The sequence below is a fragment of the Clytia hemisphaerica genome, unplaced genomic scaffold (assembly GCF_902728285.1).
Source record: "Clytia hemisphaerica strain Z4C2 unplaced genomic scaffold, Clytia hemisphaerica genome assembly, whole genome shotgun sequence".
Taxonomy (NCBI): Eukaryota; Metazoa; Cnidaria; class Hydrozoa; order Leptothecata; family Clytiidae; genus Clytia; species Clytia hemisphaerica.
The window spans coordinates 942,397-968,108 of NW_027104101.1; the positions used below are offsets into that span (position 1 = coordinate 942,397).

Below are 25,712 nucleotides of genomic sequence, written 5' to 3' on the forward strand. Positions count from 1 at the left end.
GAGCAAGAACTCTCTGCTATAACACCCCACGTGGTAGAATTCAAAACTGAAATAGTCTACACACTAGACAGCTCCAGGCTTTCAGGCCTTACTCTTGGTCTATAGGCACTGCTATAGGCGGCCACTAGTAACTCCCAACGGGAATTGCTTATTAATAGGTTTAAACATAATAGACAACTTTCACAAAAGATGTTTATCAATAGAGATTTCAAATAAAAGAATGTTTAAAACACAGCTGATTGGCTTATGTTCCGGAATTCTCTATTGTTTCATTAAAACCTCAGTGCGCATGCGATTTATTCGGAGAATATCAATATTCAAAACAAGAGCAGTGCTCATATCCCGAAACGAAGGAAGATATGACGTAGCCTAAACTGAAATTATGTGACCAAATGTTAGACTACTTGACTAGATTAACACCTTACAAAAAGTTACCTCAGACAGCTTAAATAACTAGAATTTTCTTGATTTATTTTGTTTAGAATACCCTGCATCCCTTCAACGAACACTTGGAATTAACAAGCTTTTTTCTGGAAGCAATTCGTTTCTACTCTATAGCAGGATCTGGCTGCAACTATCTTTTTTGTTAATCTCTGTATGTTTCGCCAGGACAATTATTCTACCTAATCAGTGTAATACATTCTTGCATTGAAAATGCTTTACAACAGCCTCTCCTAGAAAATATTTTACCGTTGAAAATTGACACCCTTGCCTAAATTATCGAAATGAAATTTCAACCTATTAATTTAAATTTTTTCAATTAATTTCTCGTCGTTTTATTTTAGACCTTCTTGGTGCTGGCAAGTCGACTTGGGAAAGTCTACGTTTATCGATTCAGCAAAGCGAAATCATTATGGGCGTTTGGACCAACGAATCCAATACGAAAAATCATCATTTATTTGATAACTAATCAAATTTTTGAATTTTTTGTCATATTGACAATTTTGGTGAATTGTGTTTTCTTGGCGTTAAACGATGCCCCTGAGGAGGCTGAGTAAGTTATATTTTCAATATTTAACAAGTTGGATTCAAATTTTCGATATGGATTATGTATTTATCACATGATAGGATGATATGAGTCCTCCCCATGGGGAATGGGTCCTATTCCTTACAAAGTAGGAATTCCTCCTTTTCAAGTCGGAACGCTTAGTGCTGTCCAGACACTGCTGGTTCTGTGCACGTGAGACACTGATACCATGATGCATTTATGTATTTCTATGGAAAAAGCCTTTGTGTGAAAAGAGGAAATGCAATAAATTCTGTCTTCTTTGGAGCGTGTGAGTGTAGTTTAACCTGGCTGTATTTTCTATTTTAGATACTTTTTTACTGCAATCTACACGACAGAAATGGTTTTGAAAATTATCGCAAAAGGATTTGTACTGCACAATTTCGCGTATCTAAGGGATCCTTGGAATTGGTTAGATTTCGTTGTAGTTCTTTTAGGGTAAGGAGTATAATCAGCTTTCTGCATCCGAGTTTACGTTTTTTTATAAGATCATGCAAAAGCCCTTAAGTGTTCTTAATATCTTTTAAGCCTAAAAATATTCTTGATTTCACCATTTTGTGAGTATTTTTGTGTCATTTCTTATGAAATTGGGTGTTTTAGAGTCCATAAAGCCTTATTAAACTGCATGACTTGTTTTTTTTTTAAATATTTCGGCCATCGAAGCCTTGTGTTCGTTTATAATTTCAAGAAAACACTTTAAGCCCATAGTACGATAAAATTTGGATTTTGAAACAGATCCAATAAAAATCGCCATTTTTCTTTTTCTTTTTAAGTTACGTCACATTAGCACCTACAATCACAGTCAATTTTCACGGCATACGAACATTTCGAGTATTACGCGCACTTAGAACCATATCAGCTATAGAAGGTTAGTAAAAAACTGTTTTTTTTTTAACGAAACCATCATCGACTAGATTCGCACCAATTGCACCAATTGCACCAAAATTTTCCGTAAATCAAAAACATTACATTAGAACCCATTCGCTTTCAATACACAGTTTTTGAATAAACAAATAAACAGGCACGTCATCACAGTCGCCGAACCCCTTTATTATTATGATTTGTAATTTATTAGATGAAAGCCCGGGGTTTCTTAGGCAAAATTGGGTACGGGAACGTGCAGCGGGTCAGGTTTCCTTTTTTAGGCTCTCTGAAGATATCTGCCAGGGTCCCAAATTTATCAATTTTCAAGATGTGTAACAGGGCCGAAAATGGGAAAGATATTTCGTTTTGACAGGGTTCCAAATTAACCAAATATTCATATCTGACTGGGTCCGTTTTTCAAACTCAAGCGGCACGTACCCGTCGGCTGTCAAGGTCAGTGCTTCCCCGGGGACAAAAAGCTACTTTTAAATCTAAAAAAGAAAATATTTGGAAGAGATTTTTTCAGGAAATATTTTTTATTTTATTTTTAGGTCTCAAAACGATGGTCAATGCTTTATTAAAATCAATGCGCATGTTAAGTGACGTATTGATTTTGACGGCGTTCTTCCTCTGCGTGTTCGCGTTAGTAGGACTTCAGTTATTTAGTGGACAATTTCATAATAGATGTGTTCATAACAATTTCACAATAAGTCCTTATAACACGAGCTGGTCTTCACATGTTAGTAATGAAAGTAAGTTTGCTTAAAAATTTTATTTTCATGTTCATACAGTGTCCTCTCGCTAAATTCCGACCTCGATTACCTTATCGGCCCTTTTTACGCCGGTCCTAATTTTACACCGGCCCTTATTACGCCAAGAGCCTAAAAATAACGCCAATAAGGGTCGGCGTAAAAAGAGCAGATAAGGTATTCAAATCTTTCTGACATTCGAACCTATCCTCAGTTTCCCATAAAAAAGAAACACTTGTAAAATTCTCTCTATAATTCGAATCTCTCTGTAATTCGAACAAATTAGACTTCCCGTTTAAGTACGAATTAGCGAGAGTTAAATGTATATGCTTTTGCTTGGCAGACATCTATACTACAAGGAAAAGATATATCGGGGCTTAAAGAAGAGATTTGTCCGGACTATAAAATATCTAGCCCAACTAAGTAGAAAAAAATTCCAAAAAGATCTATCGAGATTTAAATCCCGGCAGGATTTTATGTTTTGTGCTCCTTTTTCTACTATTTTGCAGCGAGCTGGCTCTAAGAGATGAACTTAAGGCTTATACAAATATCTCATAGCTTTATCTTAACTTTCATCTAAGAGTATATTTAATGCGAGTATTTGATTAACATCTTTTCCGAGAAAAACAGAAAATTATTCGAAAAAAATCTTGATTTGCTCACTCTGCTCGGTCACAGTCACGTGTAATAAAGCCTTCTCTCCCATGTGTGTTGTATTTTTCTATCTATTTTATTTGGGGGAGGGGTGATCAGAAGTAACATTTCTAGCCCCCGCCCGGCGTTTATCAAAATTCGAAATGATTTCACCCTCCATGCTGTATTTTCAAAACATTCCCCTTTCTTAGTCGTTTGTAAATCGTTTTAAACCCGGACAATCAGTAAAATGTGATTATCGGATAGTGCGATAATTGATACTGCATGATATTAGTTATGTTTTAACTTCAAGAAAAGCAGAATCTAAAACAAGAGACAAAATCTACATTTAAATAGAAGACCCTACTCTCTTATACTCCAATATTTAGTCTAGTTTGCTGGTCTAGAAAATTAACTATAATTCTTTTTTTAATTCTTTATCTTACATAGCAAATTGGTACAAAGAGTTCACGATATGCGGGAACAATACAGGTTCAAGGTAAAGCCTTATTTACACGTTCAAAATATGTTTGTTTCTCACGGATAGTTAAAAGATTGACTTTAAAACCCGTTACTCAATTTGAGAAGAGATAATACCTCTCACTCAATGACTCACTGAAAATCGCAATGGGGAAGGAGACTTTTTCCCGGTTGCGACATACTCTTCAATTGGGTTGGAGTAGAGGGTAGAGAGTACAATAGACTAGAGTCTACTTTAGACTGAACTTTGCTTTTTGATAATTTTTGATGGTGGTGAGTCCATTGGCATCCAGTCAAGCAAAAAGCTACAAGTGCCCCCCCCCCCCTCTCGGGTTAAGAGTATAGAGACTCTGTTGCTCGTGGAGAGAGAGCCTATTTCAAACCGATTTCAAACTATAAAATCTTTTTTTTCATTTTCACAACTCTTTTAGGCAATGTCCGACAAACTATACATGTTTACCGCATGCGGGACCTAATCCAAATTATGGTTTCACAAGTTACGATGATTTTGGTTGGGCTTTACTAACTTCTTTTCAATTGGTTACTCTTGATTACTGGGAAGATGTTTACCTGCATGTAAGTCAGCATTCAGTATTCATCTTTTGTACATTTAAAGAGGCCCCCAGCGGACCCTTTCAATTCACGCAATCACGCAATTTTTTTTCAAAATTCACGCAATGTTTTTTCTTGAAACTAACGCGATTTTTGTTCACGCAAAGTTTTCCAATTCATGTATTCACGCAGATTTTTTTAAATTTTCATGCATTCACGCAAGTGAAAAAGTCCATTGACGCATTCACGCAAACCACTGGGAGGGTCACTTTAAACAAGTACATAGGCACGATAACTTTAAATCAAATGTACTTTTATCGAAAGAAAACTATTTTTTATTTTACTTGGTTCTGATATCTTTTTGTTTATCACCGAGCGCTTTTCAGTTTGATTTCATGGCAATGATATAAGTCAGCATTATAAAGATTTAATTTTGACATGAGAATGAGGAGCTAGATTTTTAGGTCGAAGGTTTTCTACACGAAAAGAAAAAAACATTTTTTAAAGGTAGTTGTAGACTCTGTTTGAACCTCTATAATTTTCCTCCTTAACTTGAACAAGTTTTTTCGGCCCTTTAGTTAACGATACCTTTAAAAACCATACTCCATAACTCGAAATTTCCCTAACTCGAACAAACTTTAAGTCCCTCGTGCGTGCTCAAATTACAATAGCACTGTAGTTCTCAAACCTCGAGTTATACTATTAGTTAGTATTTCTTCCACAAGAAGACGTTACTTTAAAATAGAGCTAAATTCAAAACACCGGTTTAATCCTTTCCCGATTCGAAACAAAACTTGAAAAATGTTCACTCAATCTTCGATCTACAGGATTCGCTTTATATCTCATTTTAGATCGCATCTTCGATGGGTCCGTGGTATGTGCTCTACTTTATGATCGTCATATTTTTCGGATCATTTTATCTCATCAATTTGGTGTTAGCAGTAGTAGCTGTCTCTTATCAACAAGAAACTGCTCAAAATGCAGACCTGGTAAGAATTTGCTCTATTTTGAGTTTAAAGCCTGAAGGGCTAGACAGGAAACTATAACCTTTCTTTCTTACTTAAGCAAGAAAAAGTAAAAACTGAAGGTAAAATGGCGCTTCCTTTGTTTTTTTTTTCATGCGGCATACCTTTCAAAATCTGGCAATATATTTTACTTTTAATCCGGCATTAATGTGAAAAACACGCGGGCTGCGTGTTTCAGATGTAAAATACGTAGCTTCATTTCTCATCCTCAATTTATTCACCCGACCATAGGAAAATTAATGTAAATCGACTTTTCAATAATAACAATATCATTACAAGATTACAGCCAATGGAAAGACACATGAACCTAAATGACCCTCTCATATTTGTTCCAACTTTCCCTAAAGTGGATTTTTCTCCGGCTTCCCCTTCGCTCTTTTCAGCCTCTCATGGCGGTGGTAAGCCAATCGGAGGGGATGGAGTAATAAACTTTTTGCCTCTTAAATAGTCGAAATTTGGTCAAATTTAATAAGGCAAGGGTCACGATATTCAAAAAATTTTAAAATTCTTCCTCATTTTTAGTCCCGCTAAGGAAATAATGGTCAAAACTGACGGCACATACCCGTCAGGTCACAACCCTATCAATGGTTCAGTAGAGCAGTGGGTAGACCAGATATCTACGTCTCTTTATATCTAGCTCTTCAGTTCTCTACAAATCTAGTAGCAGGTTAGCTCTCGTTCTAAAATAACCCCCTCATAATGTAGAATGAAAAGAGCCATTTTCTTCTTTCATATTTATAGGAGAGTCAATATGAGTTTTTACGTGAAGTCGCTGCATCTTATTCGTTACACAAGCGAATTCTACCGAAACTTTTATTTGACGATTCCACTATAGACGATATAAGTAATTTACCATGCGTCAAAAAAGGACCCAGTGTTATCATTCTATCTAGCACTAAAAACAATAAATCTAAACGTGCCGCTAATAAATCAATAGCATTCGGCCGTTGTTTTCATGTATCAAAAAGGACTGTTAGCGAATCATCAAATGCGGATTCAGAAGAGCCGCAGAACCCACAACAACAAGAAGAATCGAGCGCGATTGCTCGTAAGAAATTAACGAACGTTATAAATCGCGTAAAGATGGATAGAGAGCGTGACAAATTGAAAGATGAACGTAATAAAACGGAAGACGTTGCCGTGGTAGGAGAACACGGTCGCCGGAAATTAAACATTGCTAGTGTTAAAAGTGTCGGAAGGACGTTATATGTTCCAACGACACCGGGTCGCGAGGGTGAGGAACTAGATAGTAGCCGTGACTCTAAAAATCTGAATAGTAGTAACACGTCAGCACAAAATACTTTTTCTCTAAATGGGAAAACAGCACTGCATCAAAAACGAAATAAAACCGAAAACGCTTTGAATACATCGGGCGCCAGCCATGTCACGTTTAACGAACAATTAACCAATCAAACACATTCTACAAAACCTACAAGCACATCAGCTGCACGAAATGCACGCTTAGCGAGAAATATGGCACAAATTGAACACCCGTTACCGTACGCCAATATTGAAGAGAATGATTTAACATGTTTACAATTAACTCGAAGGAAAGTGTATAGATTTGTGATGAGTCCCTGGTTTGAATTGGCAGTTACGATTTTCATATTGTTGAATACTGTCTGTTTGGCTATTGAACATCATAACATGGATAAAAATATTGAATTCGTACTCCAAATTGCAAATCACGTAAGAATTTTACTTATTTCGTAATACACGAATTTCCCATTGGCAGATTCATGTAAAAAAGTCACGAAAGAACGACGAGAAGAGCTCTGATTGTCTGAAAATTGCACACATAAGCATATTTTTTATGTCCAAAGTATGAGGTAATCTTTGCATGTCTCATCTAATCAGAGCTTCGTTTTTTTTTCTTGGCTTCAGTTCAAGGTATTAAACTTTTTTTGGTGCACGCTGTATTACGTTACAACAATTTTTAAACGGAAAATTACCATTAGGGTACCACTTTTCTAAAATACCCATCAAAGATAGCGGATGTAGGTTGCTGCAGGGTATCTAAAGATAAGTGTAAAAACCTTTCATTCGACCTGCGTCTTAATTATATCAATCATTTCTTTTCTTATAGGTTTTCACAGGTATCTTTATCTTGGAGATGGTGTTGAAGTTAATTGCATTGGGGTTGATAGGATACACGAAGAGTATGTGGAATATATTCGATGGATTGGTGGTCTTAATGAGTATCGTGGATGTCATCATTGAAATCACTATTGCAAGAGATAACGGCGATTTCACTATCATTCGATCACTTCGCTTGGTAGGTATTTTTCAAGCTTCTTAGTGACAGAGTGATCTAAGGCGTCATAAACAACCCAAACCATATCTTATAAAGTGAAGAGGGAAATATCTGCTGAACAAGGAATTCGATTGTTTTTCGAGATTTCAGAAGAGAAGCAATAGGCGGGTTTCCAGTCTGAACGTCGTATACAAACCATGGGTTGTCTCTCCTTTCCATGTTCCCTTTAGTTAATATAGATGTTCATAGACGACGTGAAAACAATCGAAAGACTTAAATTACCATGACTATCCTCATAAAACATTGACTTTAACTATGATATCCTTTTGTTAAATGGTTAAAAATTTGGAGCTCAAAGACATAATAAAACCATTTTTCATTAATAACAATTTTTACCTTTATCCAATAGTTCCGCGTCTTGAAATTAGCTCAATCGTGGTCAACTATGAGACTGTTATTATCGGCAATCGGCCGTAGTTTGAACGCGCTTGGTAATTTGACGTTAATCCTTGGTATTATCGTGTATATGTTTGCCGTGGTAGGAACCAAAGTGTTCGGTGCTAGTTACGTTGCAGAAAAATTCCCCGAAAATAAGGTACGGTAATTAATTCTACATATTCAATCAATACATACTTGCTTACTCTTTCTATTTTTATTGTGGTGTATTATGTATGTCTTTCGTATCCAAACTGATTTAAGTAATATATGTTTTTGGCAACAGTCTAAATTTCATAGCCAATTTTCTAAAAACCTGCATTATGTGGAACACCTGCATTTTGTTGGCCAGGGCCGTAACGTCGTTCTTATTTTTGGTAGTGTTGACTTCACTCGGACGTTTTCTTATATGTCCTACTTCTATACATCCATTTTTCGTTCATAATGGCGTGTATGCAGGCTTGCGTTAGTTGAAATCAGTAGTTTTTAGTAAATTACATCTAAGTATTCTTTGAAGGGCGATGGTTTAAGGCGTCAAGGCCACAAATCATTAGTTCTTTGTTTGAATCACCGCCCTTTCCAAGAAATTTCTTTAAAAGATACGAAAACTTGTTTGCTAAATGTTGGATACTATCTAACTGGACTAAGGGCTTCTCATAGCGAGTGTTGCAATACATTATGGAGTGATGGCCGAATGAGAAACAAATCATTGGTTCTCGGTTCGAATCCCCGCTCCTTCCAATGTTCAGTTCTTAGTTTGAGGCTTGTAGTCAAAATTCATGATATCTATGAAAATCTCGAAAGTCTTAATTTGAAACTATCCACATTGAAATATCCACTCTTGTTTAGGTCTTAATCACTTGTCCAAGTGAAACCAACTGTTCAAATTTCCTTATAGGTACCACACTGGAACTTTTCAAATTTCGGACATTCAATTATGATGATATTTCGTGTTTTGTGTGGAGAATGGATCGAACCTCTGTACCATTGTATGTTAGCCACTGGAACATGGGCTGCTGCTTTCTTCATGTTGGCTCTCATCGTTGGCAACTTTTTGGTGAGTAGTTTTTTTGGAATTTGCAATCTTGAAAGTGATATGCACTCTTCTCGAAATGTATAAAATAATTGCAAGTCTCGTTCTCAAAGACTTGTTGTTATGACACTTCAACGTTGTCAGACATTTGAAAACGAGGCCCGGAATGCTGTGATCGATCTCGAAAAGTCTGATAGTCCGATAGTTTGATATATTTTTCATGTAGCACTTTTTTATGATTACCTATTTTAAGAATTTTAAAATTGTGATATCTTGACTTTGAAAGTCTTGAAGTTTTTCTTTCTCTTTTGAATTTAAAATCAACCGACTCCTAAATCTCTGATTCAATAAAATTTACTTTTTTAGGTCTTGAATTTGTTTTTGGCGTTGTTATTGAACTCCTTTGCTGACCAAGCAATGGAAGAAGAACTCAAAAAACGAAGTTTCATCAAATCCAAATTGAAGTGGGTTTCCAGTACAAGAAAATTAGCCAAACTTCAAAAAGCTTTCAAAGGACAGAAAGTATTTCCAAACGGAGGTAAACTTTTTTTGTTTCTTTGTTATTACAGTAAACTTTCGCTTATTCGAACTTCTATTATTTGAATCTTTCTATAATTCAAATTTACTGTCAGTCTCCGTTAAGGAGAAACCCTCTTAAATTACTTTCTATAATGGGCTTTTCCAGAAAAAAACCGTTCACCCCCTGTTGAGGAGGTCCAACCTTTTGTGACCTACCCCCTTGGAATTCCAGGCAATTTTAGGATCATACCCCTCTGGAATTCCGAATTTTTACAAATTTTCAATCACTACCCCCTTGGAATTCCGCTTATTTTTGACGGATTTTCGTCTACCCTTATGGAATTCCACTGCATTTCAAACCTTACCCCCTTTGAACGGAAATGGACCTCCTCAACAGGGGGTGCACGATTTTTTTCTGGAAAAGCCCAATTCGAATCTCTCTGTAACTCGAACAAATAAGTTTGGAGATAGGAACACTACGAAGGTCGGAATCACTGATACAAACATAAAATATTTTTTTTCCATTCTGATTGCTAAGCAAAGAAATAGGGAGCTATTTCGATATTAGATGAAGGTGTAGATATTAGACCAACTTACGGTAAATATCTCAGTTTAAGCGAAGTAAGAAAAGTGAAACTTGAAGGGAAATCCGAACTCGAACCTTTCACTGTGACAGTGCTGGTTGCTGGACTTATCATTCTCTAGAAACCACTTTTAGTTGGCGTTTAGACGCAATTTTAAACGTATCAGCTGTAAGCCTTTGTATTCCTCCACTACACGTTTTTTATGTAGAAATAAAAAAATGACTTACAAAATTGTGAAAAGAAGAACATATTGAGAACATTTTTATGCTGAATAATAAAAAAGTTAAGAACATTCAAAGGCTTCAAAGATTTATTGGATGTTCTTTTAAAGAAGGTGATTTTACATTTGCTTTTTTTCTCTCGAAAATCCTTCTCATTAAATTTTTTTGCATTTTTTTTCTAGAAATGAGTTTAGCAGCAGCCTCCAAACTGGCACTAGCCAAGAAGCGAGAAGAAGAAGCAAAGAATGGCGGTGGGTGTCCTTCAAAACCCGCCCTCGAGAAGAAAACATCATTTGAAATCACCTCCAAAACATCACCAAGGAATACTGAGGCTCATAGCGACTCAGAATGCCCACAACACCAAAATAATGAGAATACAAACAACACCAATAAAACTACCAAATCGAACAATAACACTCTTACAATCGCTAATTTCAATGAATTAACATCCCCAACGAACGGTTCTATTAGCGGGCGCCATATGGCGTTATCACCAACGCCCTCAATCTTCTCAAACCATTCAAAATTAAATGGTACAACTGCTTCAATTGCATCGAGTGTTGCTCTCCACAAATTAGATCCATTATGTCCGAAAACATACTGTTGTTGTTTCGGACGAAAAAATCAGAATTCGACAACCACTCCAGGGGGTCAACAAAAAAGACCATCATCCAGTGCTTTGCCAGGCAAATCAGAATGGAAGATGGTTTGGATGAGATTTCAAGGGAAAGTTAAGAAACTGGTTGAGCATAAATGGTTCGACTCTTTTATTTTGCTTCTCATCTTGTCCAGCAGTTTTGTATTGGTAAGTTGATGAATATTCACAACCTCGTCTCCGTGTATCCCAGGCTTTATTTACGTTCATAATGATCTCCAGAGATTATCCAGGCGCTATCAATAAACATTAAAAAGTCGATAATACATACTAGTAGAAATATTGTATTGTATAAGCTTGAATATGGTGATAACACCGAATGTACATTATTTAGAGACTTTCAATACAGCCTTAGTGGTATTAGCGGACGGGGATATAATGACAGACCATAGAATGCCTAATCGAAAATACCAACTGGACGAAAAAGTTGCAACGCATAGACAATAAGAAACAAAGTTGTGTTGTACTCTATGATTCCATTCTCTTTATCTTTCATAGGTTTTTGAAGACATTCGACTTCCAGAGCGCCCACAACTACAGACAGCTTTGGACATCTTGAACATTGTCTTTAGTGTTTTGTTCCTCATTGAATGTATCTTAAAAATCATCGGTTTTGGAGTTGCAGGATACATTAAGAATCCCTGGAATTTACTAGATTTCATCATTGTTTCTGTAAGTATGACTCATCTTTAACTCGAACCCCTACAACTCGAATGTCTCCTTAACTCGAACAAGTCTCCTTGTCCCTTCAGTTGTAAATACCTTATAAAACTTGCTCCATAACTCGAAATTTCCTTAACTCGGACAAATTTTTCGTCTCCCGTGCGTGCTCGAATTATTGACTCTTCTGTATTTAAAAAAATAAAAACTACTTACAAATTTATATCATAGTCAGAAAATAATATCAAGTAAAAGCTTTATTAATAACTTCTTTTTTTTTGCTAACTAGATTTCAATAACATCAATCGTATTGGACAAATCGAGTGATTCAGACAGTGGTAATTTGAAGACCTTACGCTCTTTACGAACATTGAGGGCTCTTCGGCCTCTCAGAGCCGTGTCCCGTTGGGATGGAATGAGGGTAAGGATCACATCATTTTGACCATATCATTATTTCAAATTTATTTTCTTTCGTATTAAAGGTTTTATTTTTACATAAGTGTTCCCGTTTCATATCAGACACGTGTTTCATATCAGGACAGTTATGCCCCGGGGGGGGGGGGGCAGCCAAGCAAAATGACTGACGGGTATGTGCGGGCACTAAGGGTGTATTTTTCAAGGCATCCGAAATGCACTGTAAGGGTGGGTTTTTTGCCGCCTGCGCTGTAAGGGTAGAAATTTCAGAAATTTTTTGAAAAATCTAGATATTTTGACCAAAAATGCTAGAATTTTGACCATTTTTTGCACGAAAAGGATAGAAAATTTTGGGGAAAATGCACTCTAAGGGTATGATTTTCACTGATTTTTGCTGCACTGTAAGGGTGCAATTTTAAAAGCCAATTTTTGGCCCGCACATACCGTCAGTCCGCAAACCCATTGCCCCCCCGGGAGTTATGCCTATTGTTATATTGTGCTGATATCAGCACGTGTCAATTCAATATCAAAAAGCTCGTAAAATGAAATTGATGAGTAAGCAAACGATATCACTTTTATTAAAACAATAAGCCTTCTTAAGTTTTTTTTAAGATCGATAACCCAAATTCGCAAACGACAAACAGGCAGAAAAGATTAAAAATAAAAAAATATTCAATTTGCACTAGCTTTGAGTTTCTGATATTTTGCGTATTAGAAACAGCTACCCTTCAGAAAAAATCACAGGAAAAAAATCCAAAAAATGGTTTCATTGAGAAACTTTTAATCATTAAAAGTCACAGTGGGTTTTGTTTTTGTGCAACATCAAACCTCTTCTTCCTTCCTCTATTTTCAGATCGTCGTAAACAGTTTACTGAAAGCCATCCCGAGTATCGGAAATGTCTTGCTTGTTTGTTTAGTATTCTGGCTTATATTCAGTATTTTGGGCGTTCAAATATTCGGTGGGCGTTTTTATAAATGCGTGGACGGCGACGGCAACATCTTAGATTATCGTATTATTCCAAATCGTACTGAGTGTGATAGACATCCTCAATATTACTGGAAAAATTCCAATGTCAACTTCGATAATTCGCTCAATGGGTTTTTACCGTTATTTCAAGTGGCAACTTTTGAAGGATGGATTGAAGTTATGAAAGATGCTATTGATGCGACAGAGGTAAATATGAAGCAAGTTTGATATTCATGACGTAATGTGTTATAAAGAAACACCCAAACTTTTTGCCTGTTTGCCGCTAATTTTGAATGAACAATAAAACTAGTTACAAACGTCCGAGCTATGTTGGGTATTTCCGTTTAAAACTTCACGTCATGAATATCATGGAGTTTTTGAGGTGATTCTATAGCTTGACCCACCCCTACCAAGATCTTTATGTTGTTTTGAAAAATCTTAGTTACATAGTTACGCATTCAAGAAATAGCTATACGCTTCACCACAGAGACTTGCGGACACTTTATTTTCGAAAATAAATAGCACATACACGGAGTGACACCTAACCGTAACAAACCATATTTCGCGATTCTTTTCCGCGATTAAGTGTTTGGTACAGGATATAAGACAATAATAGATTGAGATAATAAGATTGCGGAAACCTTATGTGGACCTGACTAAAATTTCAAAGTATTTGGTTTTTTCGAGATATCACATTTTGAAATTTATAAATTAGTTTCTTACACGGGCCTCGCGTTGAAATTCCATTGTTTTCTTACTAAAAGTAAAAAACTTAAAATAGGAAAGCCACTCCAAAAATATGCATCTTGTAAGGCTTGAAAATTCAAAACATGAACAAGAATGACACAACCTCGAGTCTGGTAAATACTTAGGCAAAAATATTTTGAGGTTTTTCTCATGACAATAGAGGGAATCCAGAAGCCAAATCTCTCAAACCATCTGATTATCCCTTATTATAATTTAACTATTACTATTTTACTTTGCAGGTTGACAAACAGCCGATTCCAGGGAACAATTTTTCAGCGTACATCTATTTCGTCATTTTCATCATTGTTGGAGCTTTTTTCATTCTCAACCTATTCATTTCCGTTATCATTGACAACTTCTACCGGCTCAAGAAACAGGTCAGTTGAAAAGTGACTATCAATTTATTTATTGACAGACTTTTATTGACAGTTATCTGGCACCCAGATGTTGAAATTTTCATCCGACACTCTAAAGCTCTGAAGGTCGGGGAAATTTTCAACATCTGGAAGGTTTAGATTACGGAATTTTGCAAGACCACGTCAGGGATTTTGCAGCGGGAGGTCTGGTAACCCAGCCCTCGTTTTTTTTCGCCATCGGAATATCAGATAACTTTTTATGAGGATAGAATGGCTAAACTTTCTCATTCCAGGGGAAATTCTTGAGCTTAATTCCGGCTGTTTTTTTTTTGTATACTGTCAACAATAAGATACCATCAATTTTTTTATTGACAAACACCTTTTATGGATACTGACCACTGACCTTTATATACCCAGACAAAGCTTCTCAATCCCAGCAAAGCAAAATCTTCGATCGGAGTTTTTCAAAAATGGTAGCCTAATGGTAACACTACTAATGTGGGTGGAAAAAATTCACTAAATTATAAATTGACCCATATCGAGTAGTCCTTCCGCTAGGGTGCCATTTTTACTAAAAAATCTCATCGAAGATGGTGGATATAGCTTGGTCCAGGGGATACAAAGGTCAGTGTACTAACTGGTCATGGAATAGACTGCCAGATTTTCTTTAATATGTTTTGTTATGACAAGCAGTCTAGTTTCGAACATATGGTTTACCGTTTTGAGTAGAAGATGGGGATTGAGATTATTGTACGTTACATTATAGAAAAAGTTCAAAGATTTTTTAACTCTCTCCTAAACTAATCACATTCTTCACATTTTAGTATGATGATTGTGGGACAGTTGAAGTTTTCTTGACAACCGAACAAAAACAATGGTTTTCGACCGTTAAAAAAGCTCTCACCAAAAAACCAAAACGCATCATCCATAGACCAAAGGTAAGTGATGAAGTATCAATCAGCCCTGACATCCGGAAGGAACACCTGACATTTGACATAAAGATACAACTGACTCTCTCTAATTCGATCTTCCAGGGGCCAAAAATTTTCTTTGTTTTAAAGAAAGATTCGAATTACAGAAAGTAATTTATACCAATTTCTAGCTGAGGAGACAAATAATTTAGTTCGAAAAAAGAATAAAAAAAGAATCGAATAGCAGAGGTTCGAATTAGAATGAGTTGATCGGTTTTCGCAAGCTCGGTCGCTACTTGAGCTCGGGCAATATTTTTCAGTACAGCCCTCACTAACCGGTCATTATTGTATTAGAGTAGTTCGATAAATTTGCAAACAATTTTATCTTTTTCATTTTCCAGAACTTCTATCAAGCCAAACTGTTTGATTTCATCATCAGTCCCAAATTTGAATCATTCACCATGATACTAATCTTTGTCAATATAATACTGATGATGTTTCAACATTATCAACAATCTACCGACTACGATCGTATGCTTTACGTCACCAACCTCGTTTTCACTGTCATCTTCTCTATTGAGCTCATCTTGAGAATAGTCGCTCTACGTCAACAATATTTTCTTGACCGTTGGAATATTTTTGATCTGGGTATTGTTATATTATCTTTAATTGGTAAGTCATTCAGTGTTTTTTAATGAAGTTTTTTTTGAATATTATTTGATGTGGGTATTGTTATATTATCTTTAATCGGCAAGTCATTCAGTATTTTTGGATAATGTGCAGTTTACGGTGCTCATGGTCAAATTGTGGACCATTGGGTTTCACTGGTCCAGTTGTAATCAATATCTATAATTTTTGAGGGATTTCTAATTCTGAAGACCGGAATAGCACTGGTCCAGCGTTTGCCCAAATTATCATCTCCACTAGTACATTCTTCGTCCAAAGCCCCCACTGGTCCAGTTAAGTTCGCACCCCTTGATTTATAAAGGAGGGGTGGGTAGCGATGTTTAAAAGAAAGGGGGGTCCATCTAGAGCTCTAGTGTAGGGGTGGGGGTAGTGACCCCTTTTCAATTATCTTTAATCGGTAAGTCATTCAGTGTTTTTCCAGTCAAGTTGTAGAGACTAGGTTGTTTAGTTTTAGAGAAAAATTGAGATGTTTTTGATTTTACCCAAAAGGTTTACCACTTTGACCCTTAAATTGCTTAAACGTCAGCGTCTCGACTCGTTTTGTCCTTAATAAATTGTTCTCATTATTTAGCGTTTTTAGCCTTATTATTTTTATAAAATTGTTCTTATAAAAGTGTAAACAAAAATGATTCTTTTTTCAGGGATCGTATTGGAATATTTAGATGTCGTCTTACAAGTGACACCAAGTGTTTTACGTGTAGCAAGGGTGCTACGTATCGGAAGGCTGCTTCGTTATTTCAACAGCGCTAAAGGAATACGGCGTCTTTTAGTTGCTCTTGTTATCTCCTTACCAGCCCTCTTTAACATTGGCGCGCTTTTATTCCTTATATTATTCATCTATGCTATTATTGGAATGTCAAATTTTGGGTATGTTAAAAAGAACGGTGCACTAAATGAAGTCGTCAATTTCGAGACGTTTGGTAGTTCCATGATGGTTTTATTCCGATTGGCGACGTCTGCCGGCTGGAATGAAGTATTAGACGCTCTTATGATATCGGAACCCGATTGTGACCCGAACCTTAACAGCGTTCCGAACGGGAATTGTGGAACACCTTGGATAGCCGTTGCATATTTTGTCACTTTTATTCTCATCACGTATTTGATCATTGTTAATATGTACATAGCGGTGATTTTAGAGAATTTCAACCAAGCACATGAACAAGAGGAAATCGGAATCACAGATGAAGATATTGAAATGTTTTATGCTGTTTGGCAACTTTATGATCCACTAGCTACTCAATTCATTGATTATGAAAAGTTACCCTTCTTGGTTGCAAACCTGGGACCTCCACTTGGTAAGACCATGTTTTTTCAGTACATTTACATACTCTCTAATTTGACGTTCTACTTTCGATACGCTCTATTATTCGATAATGCTGGAATCCATCGCCAACAAGAAACTCTCATGAAACATGCTCTAACCATTCGATACTCTTGTCTCCCGAATAGAGGGGGGGGGGTCCGAATAAACAGGGGGTAGGAAAATTTTCTAAATTCTAATAAGCGGGGGAGATGGAATAAGAGTGGGGGTAATTTGAAGACATAATTTTTTTCAACTGGTATCAATTTCAACAGCAAAAATAGATTTTAGCAAATGAACACGTAAAATAAGAACCAATACTAACAAAAAGGGAAATTTAACAAGTTTAAGGTCTATCTACACTGTGATAAAATTGTTAATTATTCGAATTTAATTAGCAGGGGGGGGTCTTAATAAGAGCGGGGGGGATGGATTTTTTTTCTCTTAACAATTAGCGGGGGCGTCTATTCGGGAGACAAGAGTACTCTCTCAAATGCAACTACAACGAGATTAGACGATGCTATCGTCCGTTTAGAGGGTCAGTAAACGCGGGAAAATGTATGTGCGCAAAGTCAGGGCGTCAGAGCGGTTTACGGGAAAATAGTGGCGGTGGAGTTTGGAACAAAAAACACCTCCGTCACTGCTTAATCCACCCACCACCGGCTAACCACTGTTTTCAAATTTATCCCACCTCCAAAGCTTTTTCCTTTTATAGTGATCTTGTGTACACGATAGGATCGTCTACAACGAGATCACCTCTTGTGTCGCGAATTACCTCAGATTGCGGTTCCGGATAGTCGGGGATTCTTATGTTCTAAAAGGATTTCTTTTCAATATCTATCTACTTAACTTCAATGTCATTTTACGTGTATCGTAACGTTAAAGTATATCTGAGATTGTCACATCAAATCAAATCAATCGCCCTGCCAAGTCATGATATTAATAACATAAAATGTTCTACGGAAACAACCAGCTTGAAAAATTTTAAACAATTTTTCTCTAGCTTAAATTTGTCATCACTTCTGACAAAAACCAGCAGGGTTCCGATCTGCATATCATAAAGCCCACTAATTTCTGTTAATTTAACTCTCATATTTTCCAGGTATACCGTTCCCGAATAAAGTAGCGGTTCACAATTTGGATTTACCTATGAATGACAGTGATGAAATACATTGCATCGACGTTCTACAAGCACTACTCAAACGTGTATTAGGTATGTACTATTATTACTAATTCCATGCACCTACCCTCAGGTGTCTCATGAACGCCTCCCCAAGCTTGATTATCTTTCGATTTTTCCAACCCTGTCCGGACCATTATTAATCCCCCCGTTTATTAGGTTTTGACAACTTTTTTTAGCTGTCAAAAAAAGAATCGCCTTTTTTCCTCCCTATTTAAAGGTACAATTTCCTATCCCCCCGGTAATTAGGTCCCCCCTTTTATCAAAGTTTGAAGATCTTTCCAACCCCCCAAAAATTCGTTCTTCGAATTAGAAAAAGATTACAGAGAGTAATCTAAACCACTTTTTTCAGCTGTTTTAGTTCTATCGAATTGCAGAAAGATTCGTATAATAGAGGTTCGGATTAGAGAGATAGTTGACTGTATGTCTCCACTTTTATCCTTTAGGTAATATTGAAAACACGGATACCGAACATTATGATAACATGCGTAAAACGATCGATATGAAATTACAAGCCGCATTCCCGATGCGACAGAAAGAAGACCATAAAACGACTACAATGGAACGTCTTCAGCAAGTGAAAGCCGCATCTACAATCCAAAGACATTTTAGAAGCTGGAAAGCGCGTTCGATTGAACGACAACACCGTATCTCTATCGGAGTTACAGATGAGAATTCATTACAAGTTCACCCTGAGGAAACACATAAATCCTCATTGCAAAGACTATTCACAGACAATAAGTTGACTCGGACTTTGAGTTCGCTTTCTATTCGTTCACCATTCGCGAGGAGGAGACTAGATAGCTCATCATCTCAAGAAACGAAAACAAAATCACCAATAACGCGGTCACTGAGCGCATACAGCGGTCGTAAGAGCCTTAGTCGACCTGTAAATTTCACTGATAAATCTCCACCGACAAAAACGAGATCGATTTTACGGTCTAGTGAAAGTGGTGGTTCACCATCGAGTGGTAAACTAAGTCAAAACACACTTAACTCATCAAGTATTTCGTCCTCAACAACGGCAAAGAAAATGCCGGTCCGTAAACGTGGACACCAAGTTAGTTTCTACACGCCACCGAGTATCGACGACGCGACGGCGCCGGTATTAGAAACAGAGCATCACGACCATTTAGACGGAATAGCGCCCCATGAAGGTGATGACGACATATTCTATTCAGACGATGATAGTAATTCAGATACAGACAATGAAGCGCCAAAAGACGAAAAATGTGCTTGTAGTGATTGTAAAACTGAACAAAATGAGGCATCGGCGCGTAAAGGCCAACCGGCTAATATACATCTTATAGCGCCGTACAAAAAGCCTGAGACCGCTCCATCGTCAGTGGGAAGCAGTAAAAACAGCGGAGGAACTTCATCCTCGATAGCAAATAAATCATTGATCAACTCATTGACTTCCTCACAGAAAACTGATACATCGGTTAAAACACATCAACTCACTAGCAGTTCAATCAATAGTAGTCTATCTGTTAGAGATATGCCAAATGTCAAATTGTGAGCTGTTTGTTATATTATTTATTTATAAAAGAAGACCCTGGACATTTTTATATTGTTTTACTCAGCAAACTCGTACCTAGTGACTTTTGGTCTTGTAGTATAAAGAATTTGTGGGAATACAAAGGAAATACAGCTGACACTCTCTAATTCGATCTTCAAGGGACTAAACATTTTCTTAGAAGAGATCACCTAAGAGAGATTGTGAATCACCTATTGTGGTTCTAAAATAAAACAGAGATTTCGACACAATAGACTTTCCAACCATGGTATCCCCACAGATATCTAAGCCCGAAGGGCTAGATAGGCAACTTTAAGCTTTCTCCATCAAAAAAAAGTGAAGCAAAAATTTGACTTTTTAAATTTCGTGCCGATGGATAGGATCTAGCATTTTAATTGTTTTCGGAGCGCGAGATAAAAAAACGTAGGCGGCAAACGCTATTTCACATCTCTCAAACCGGTGAAATTGCATATTTTAGTCACGTGACTCTGGTAGGAAATCCTTCCAAAGACGAGCTTCACTTTTTGATAAAAGCCGCAAATCTAGCCCTTCGGGCTTTACAGATATCTGTGGGTATCCCCCATTGATCTCACCATATTGGAAGATCAGTGAAAACTTAACAAGCTGATATACAAAGGACTCTAAGTAATTTGAACTTCTATTATTAATTCTAATCTTTCTATGATTTGAACTCTTCTTCTAGGAGAAACTCTTGTGTTTTTATAATTCGAATTTTTCTGTATTTCGAACAAACTAGACTCCCGTTCGAATTAGCGAGAATTATCTGTGTAGCAAACAAACAAGACCTCCTGCTTTATATAAAGTGGTGCATTAGAGTCTCTTTAGCTCGAAGTTTCCTTCACTCAGACAGATTTGTGTTCTCCGTTCGACCTGTGGAGACTAAACTGTATTCCTATTTGAGAGCTTACAGACAGAATTGTATACCCAAAGAACTGGGTACGAGTTTGCTACCAATTGCTTGGAGTGTTTGAAGGTGACGTTTATAAAGAAAAAGGGAATTTTTAGTCTATGAAAATTTTATGTTTATTAATTGTTAATAGTAACCAAAATTTTATACCGATTTGCAAAAAATAACTGCTATAAAAATATCATGTGACTTAATGTTAATATTATATTGCTGGTCCAATAAAAAGGCACTTGCTATTGAAAATATAAAATATTTCGGCCCCTGTACGATGATCAAAGCAAGCACTTATTGATCTTGAAATTTATTGAATTGAATTTGAATTTGAAATTGAAATTGAATTGAACCAAGTGATATTTTTCATAATTTGGTCACAAGGTTTTGGCATTTAGGGAATTGATTTCAAGTTGTAATGCTTTGTAAGTTCTGTCAAGACGGGCTTACGCCCTTCAAAAGAATGGGCGGTGCTCGGTGGAGCAAGCTTAAAATTTTGAAAATCAAGAGATAAACGGTTTAAAATTTGGACGTACTAATCAATCTTGGAGAAAAGGCTTTGACAATGAAACGTGCCAAATTGATAAAATAAGGGATGAAAAGAATTTCCAACAAACCTTGGATATTTCTTGTGATTGAATGCAGAATTCACTCTGATGCAGGATTTCTATGTGTACTGTCTCTTCACCTTCATATTTTTCCTATAAAATTAAAGAAATTGATTTTGAATCAAGCCCTATAGTAATTTGTTTTGACTCGTTCACCACACATTGAATTTTGAGTGGGATGAAAATAATCAAAGTCAATTTCCCAGTGGGGCTGAAATTCAAGGGTATTTTCCCACCAGGTGCGAACTTTTTGCCAAATTTTTCAGTGGGGCGCGGGTACCAACGGTTCTTTGAGTGACGTAGGGGTGTGTTTACTGATACAAACATTTGATGTCAGTTCTATCATATACAGTGTTCAAAAAAGGTGTTTTTTTGTAAGAGTGGTTACACTACACCCCTGTCTCTGTGAACCTTTTTTAAAAACCTTTGCGTCAGTAAAGATGAAACAACGGTATCAATACCGGTATGTATGTTTAATTATTTACTACTGGAATTCTATTTTTTGATGCTCATAAAATCAGTGGGGAAACAAATTGTAACCGGGGGCTAAATTTCAGTGTTTTTTTCTCATTTAGGACAATTTCAGTGAACTGCGGATCTGTTACATGAGGGTGTAACAATTATGATGCTAAAGACAAACTTAATGAGGTCAAAAGGTGGTTAAATATCTTAAAGGTTAACATTTTTCAAAATAAATTTTCCATAATTTGACAGCCGGAACCAAGCCGGAAGACATATTAACTCATTTTGTTAAAATTTTGTGGTTGATTAAGGCTTATTATCATTTTGCTAAAAACAGATCTTAATTGTTGAGGCAATTTAAATTTAAACATATTATTCAATTATTGGATAATGGGTCAAAAATAATTTTTGCTGAAAGCGAAGTTGCGAATGGGCATTTGAATTCCTCTTATCAAAAATAAAACTCTTAATCCGGAGGCTTATTGTGTTGCTCAGTACAAGGAGATTTGCAAGGAGACGTGTATATATGCAAACCATTGAGTTTGAAGCCCCGAAGGTGCTAGAGAAGAATCTTAAACTTTTCGTAAGCAAGAAAAAGTAAGGCCTTTTAGATTTGCCCCGCACTTAGAAATTTTATTTGAAAAACACACGGGTCACGTGTTCTTAATGTAAGTTGCTTCATTTCTCATCCAGGAGTTTCAGATCTAGCTCCTTTGGGGTTTTGAAATCAATGATCCAACTCATGAATTAAAAATTAAACCTTGGAAGCTAAATTCAAAAAGTTTCACTTTCAAAATTCGTTGATGCTCAACCAGCCATTATTATCAAGAATTAAAAGATTTGGTCAAATGAATGACTTTTCAAAATCCTTGAAAATCCAAAATCCAAAATCCAAAATCACAAGGACTGAAATGTTAGTTTAAGTCTACAGACTAGGGGAGTATGAAAAAGTCTACAGACTTTTTGTCTGGGATTGTAAAAATATTCTTTGTTGAGTTTGATTAGATACTTACTAATGATATCAATTGAAAATAACCTGTCTTTAGAGCGTAATTTATTGATTGGGGGATATCCGCCGACAAAAAATTATTTCAATTGAAAAACCGACAGAGGCACATCAGGTAATTTTACACCATCATCAACATGATTTATTATTTCTGCTGTTGAATAATAAAAACCTTAAACCTAGACTATGCTTTTCATGATATCCATGACGTAATATTTTCTACGGAAACATCCCGGTTTTTGTCAGCAGTTGGCAAATTTAAGCTAGGGAAAGATTGTTTAAAATTTACTGCTACTGGTGAAAACCGGGGGCGTTTCCGTATTCATGATGACGAAAATCATGAATAAACTAAGGCTAACAATTATCAGAGAAAAAACTGCAAACCGAAGTAAAATGCGTACTATCGAAAAGAGTTTACTATGCTCTTGTCTCCCGAATAGACGGGGGGGGGTAGTCCGAATAAGCAGTGGGGTAGGAAAATTTTCTAAATTCTAATAAGCGGAGAAGGATGGAATAAGAGGGGGGGTTAATTTTTTTTAAACTGATATCAATTTCAACAACAAAAAGCAACTTTAACAAATGAGCACGTAAAATAAGAACCAATACTGACAAAACAATACTGATAAAATATTGAATTATTCAAATTTAATTAGCGGGGGGGGGTCTTAATAACAGCGGGGGAATGGATTTTTTCTCTTAACAATTAGCGGGGGGGGGGGCGTCTATTCGGAAAATATTAAAGAGTAGGCACTAGAGTCACTACACCTGCATTGGACAATGACATCTTCTACATTTGACCATGACGACGATTTTTAGTACTTTTAAGAATCAGCCGTTAGCAATTTAGTATGCAGTTAAGTCTATTATATAACTCGAACCCGCACAGATAACACAAATCTGTCCAAGTTAAGGAAATTTCGAGTCACGGAGTAAGTTTTATAAGGCATTGTTAATTGGAGGGACGAGAAAACTTTGTTCAAGTTAAGGAGACATTCGAGTTGTAGAGGTTCAACTCTACTGTGTTGGGTCCGATCCGTAACAAATTTTGCTGGAAACATGAAAATTTGGAACAAAGCACCAAATTTAGATTAGTTTTTCATTATACTCTATGGATTGATATTGGAAGGGTGACCATCTAAAATTACAAATTCTATCGCTTTTTAAACTTTATTTGGGAAGCCTGAAAAGCTGAAAAGCTCTCAAATTTTAATATCCTTTCTGGTACTTGATTTTACATGGAATAGACTTATGTAATAAATTTAAAACACCAACTCAAAATTGAATGTAGGATAATTTCGGAAAAGGTTAATCTTAGAGAAAATCCATTTACGTGGGAAATAGATTAAGGAAAGAGAATCAATAAAAAACGAAACCAAAGAGAGGATTTTTTTCAATAATTAGAGTCCAACCACAAATGTAGAAACAAACTCTCTGAAAAACTTCCCCTCACAATCCTCCCCCACTTTTATCAAACGTGATAATTAAAGGGAAAGAGAGATACTGAAACTATTACTGTATTCTACCCTGGTAATTACTTTAAAACTCGAAAGACCTCTTTAGCACTTTTCCGACAATTCTTTTTTTTTTTTTGTGATTCTTTAATTTAAGCTTCCGGATGAGGCTTACTTAGGCAAAATGGTTGCCGGGTATATGCGAGCAATATGGGTCCCTTTTCACACTCTCGAAAGTCCCTCAAAGAGGTACAAAAACATTAAAAAGGAATTGAGTCTCTGTAAGGGTTCCAAAAGATACGAAAAATAGAGTTGTAATTTCTTGAAATTTTGGCTGAAATGTGTGTGGAAACACTGAGGGTGAAAAAACCGTCAAAATATGGAAAATCTTTTTGAAATTCAGTTTCTCTAAGGGTCGATTTTCGAACTTTGGCTCGAACACACCCGTCATCTCGCAAACCTAGTAACCCCCGGATTTGAGATGTTAGTTGAATTTTTTTGAAGCACATTATAACGTTGTTGTTGGTCGAATGGATCTACTGTAATTGGTTGACAGTAAACAAATGAGGACAGCACAAATTATAGCAGCTCGTATTGAAACTTTGAAACTGACATTGAAACATCATTAACTCGAGTCAATTATCTTCTGACTCACTTTTGATTGTAATATAATCCGAAATTTTGAGATCAAGGTGTAGATAGTATCTCAACTTTACTTTGATATGCAAAAACTCTCTAAACATAAGGCATCAAAGTTAAGAAGAAGTTAAGAACATTTTAAAGGCTTTCCGGACTCTAAAACGGCCAATTTCTTAACAGAATGAAGCAAAAAAAGTTCACTAAATGGTGAAAATAAGAAAAATTTAAGGCTTAAAACCCCGGGGGGGGGCACTGGGTTTGCGGACTGACGGTATGTGCGGGCCAAAAATTGGCTTTTAAAATTGCACCCTTACAGTGCAGCAAAAATCAGTGAAAATCATACCCTTAGAGTGCATTTTCCCCCAAATTTTCGATCCCTTTCGTGCAAAAAATGGTCAAAATTCTAGCATTTTTGGTCAAAATATCTAGATTTTTCAAGAATTTTCTGAAATTTCTACCCTTACAATGCATCTCTAGTTTTTCCGACCCTTACAGTGCATTTTAAACATATTGGAAAAGGTACCCTTAGGACCCGCACATACCCGTCGGTCCTTTTGCCCAGCTGCCCCCCCCCCCGGGCTTAAAACTCAAAAAGCTAAGAACATCCTAAGGCTTTGACCCTTAATAGTTCTTGGTCAGGCTATTATAAATTTTTATGAAAAACCCTTTCACCCTGTTCTGAACTAATGGAGTTTAAATTTCCAACCTTTCTCAAGCAAAAAACTTTTTAAGATTTGCACCGCTTTTGAAATGACGGATTGAATCTAGTGCTTTCTTTTTCTCACGCGGCATATTGTTCGAAATTTTGAATCGGATGTTCTCATAAAAAACATGTATTATCTTACAAACGACAAACAAACTGGAAGTACATTTTCAGGG

At 36.4% G+C, this 25,712-nt stretch overlaps 1 protein-coding gene across 5 annotated transcripts in view; it reads left to right on the plus strand.

The window, feature by feature from the left end:
- Positions 1-19,841, plus strand: part of LOC136813033 (sodium channel protein 1 brain-like) — a 57,616-nt gene extending 37,775 nt beyond the window's left edge. For all 5 annotated transcript variants that reach the window (XM_067069542.1, XM_067069541.1, XM_067069543.1 and 2 more), the window contains 22 exons: positions 786-994; positions 1,316-1,444; positions 1,780-1,874; positions 2,422-2,622; positions 3,703-3,751; positions 4,164-4,308; positions 5,136-5,273; positions 6,051-6,998; positions 7,396-7,584; positions 7,973-8,158; positions 8,897-9,055; positions 9,398-9,569; positions 10,538-11,160; positions 11,509-11,682; positions 11,960-12,091; positions 12,938-13,258; positions 14,038-14,175; positions 14,979-15,092; positions 15,467-15,737; positions 16,394-17,047; positions 18,155-18,265; positions 18,679-19,841. In XM_067069542.1, the coding sequence (XP_066925643.1) occupies positions 786-994; positions 1,316-1,444; positions 1,780-1,874; positions 2,422-2,622; positions 3,703-3,751; positions 4,164-4,308; positions 5,136-5,273; positions 6,051-6,998; positions 7,396-7,584; positions 7,973-8,158; positions 8,897-9,055; positions 9,398-9,569; positions 10,538-11,160; positions 11,509-11,682; positions 11,960-12,091; positions 12,938-13,258; positions 14,038-14,175; positions 14,979-15,092; positions 15,467-15,737; positions 16,394-17,047; positions 18,155-18,265; positions 18,679-19,751 (6,231 nt within the window). In that variant the 3' untranslated portion in view covers positions 19,752-19,841. The remainder of the gene's footprint in view (positions 1-785; positions 995-1,315; positions 1,445-1,779; positions 1,875-2,421; positions 2,623-3,702; positions 3,752-4,163; positions 4,309-5,135; positions 5,274-6,050; positions 6,999-7,395; positions 7,585-7,972; positions 8,159-8,896; positions 9,056-9,397; positions 9,570-10,537; positions 11,161-11,508; positions 11,683-11,959; positions 12,092-12,937; positions 13,259-14,037; positions 14,176-14,978; positions 15,093-15,466; positions 15,738-16,393; positions 17,048-18,154; positions 18,266-18,678) is intronic.
- The last annotated feature ends 5,871 nt before the right edge of the window (positions 19,842-25,712 follow it).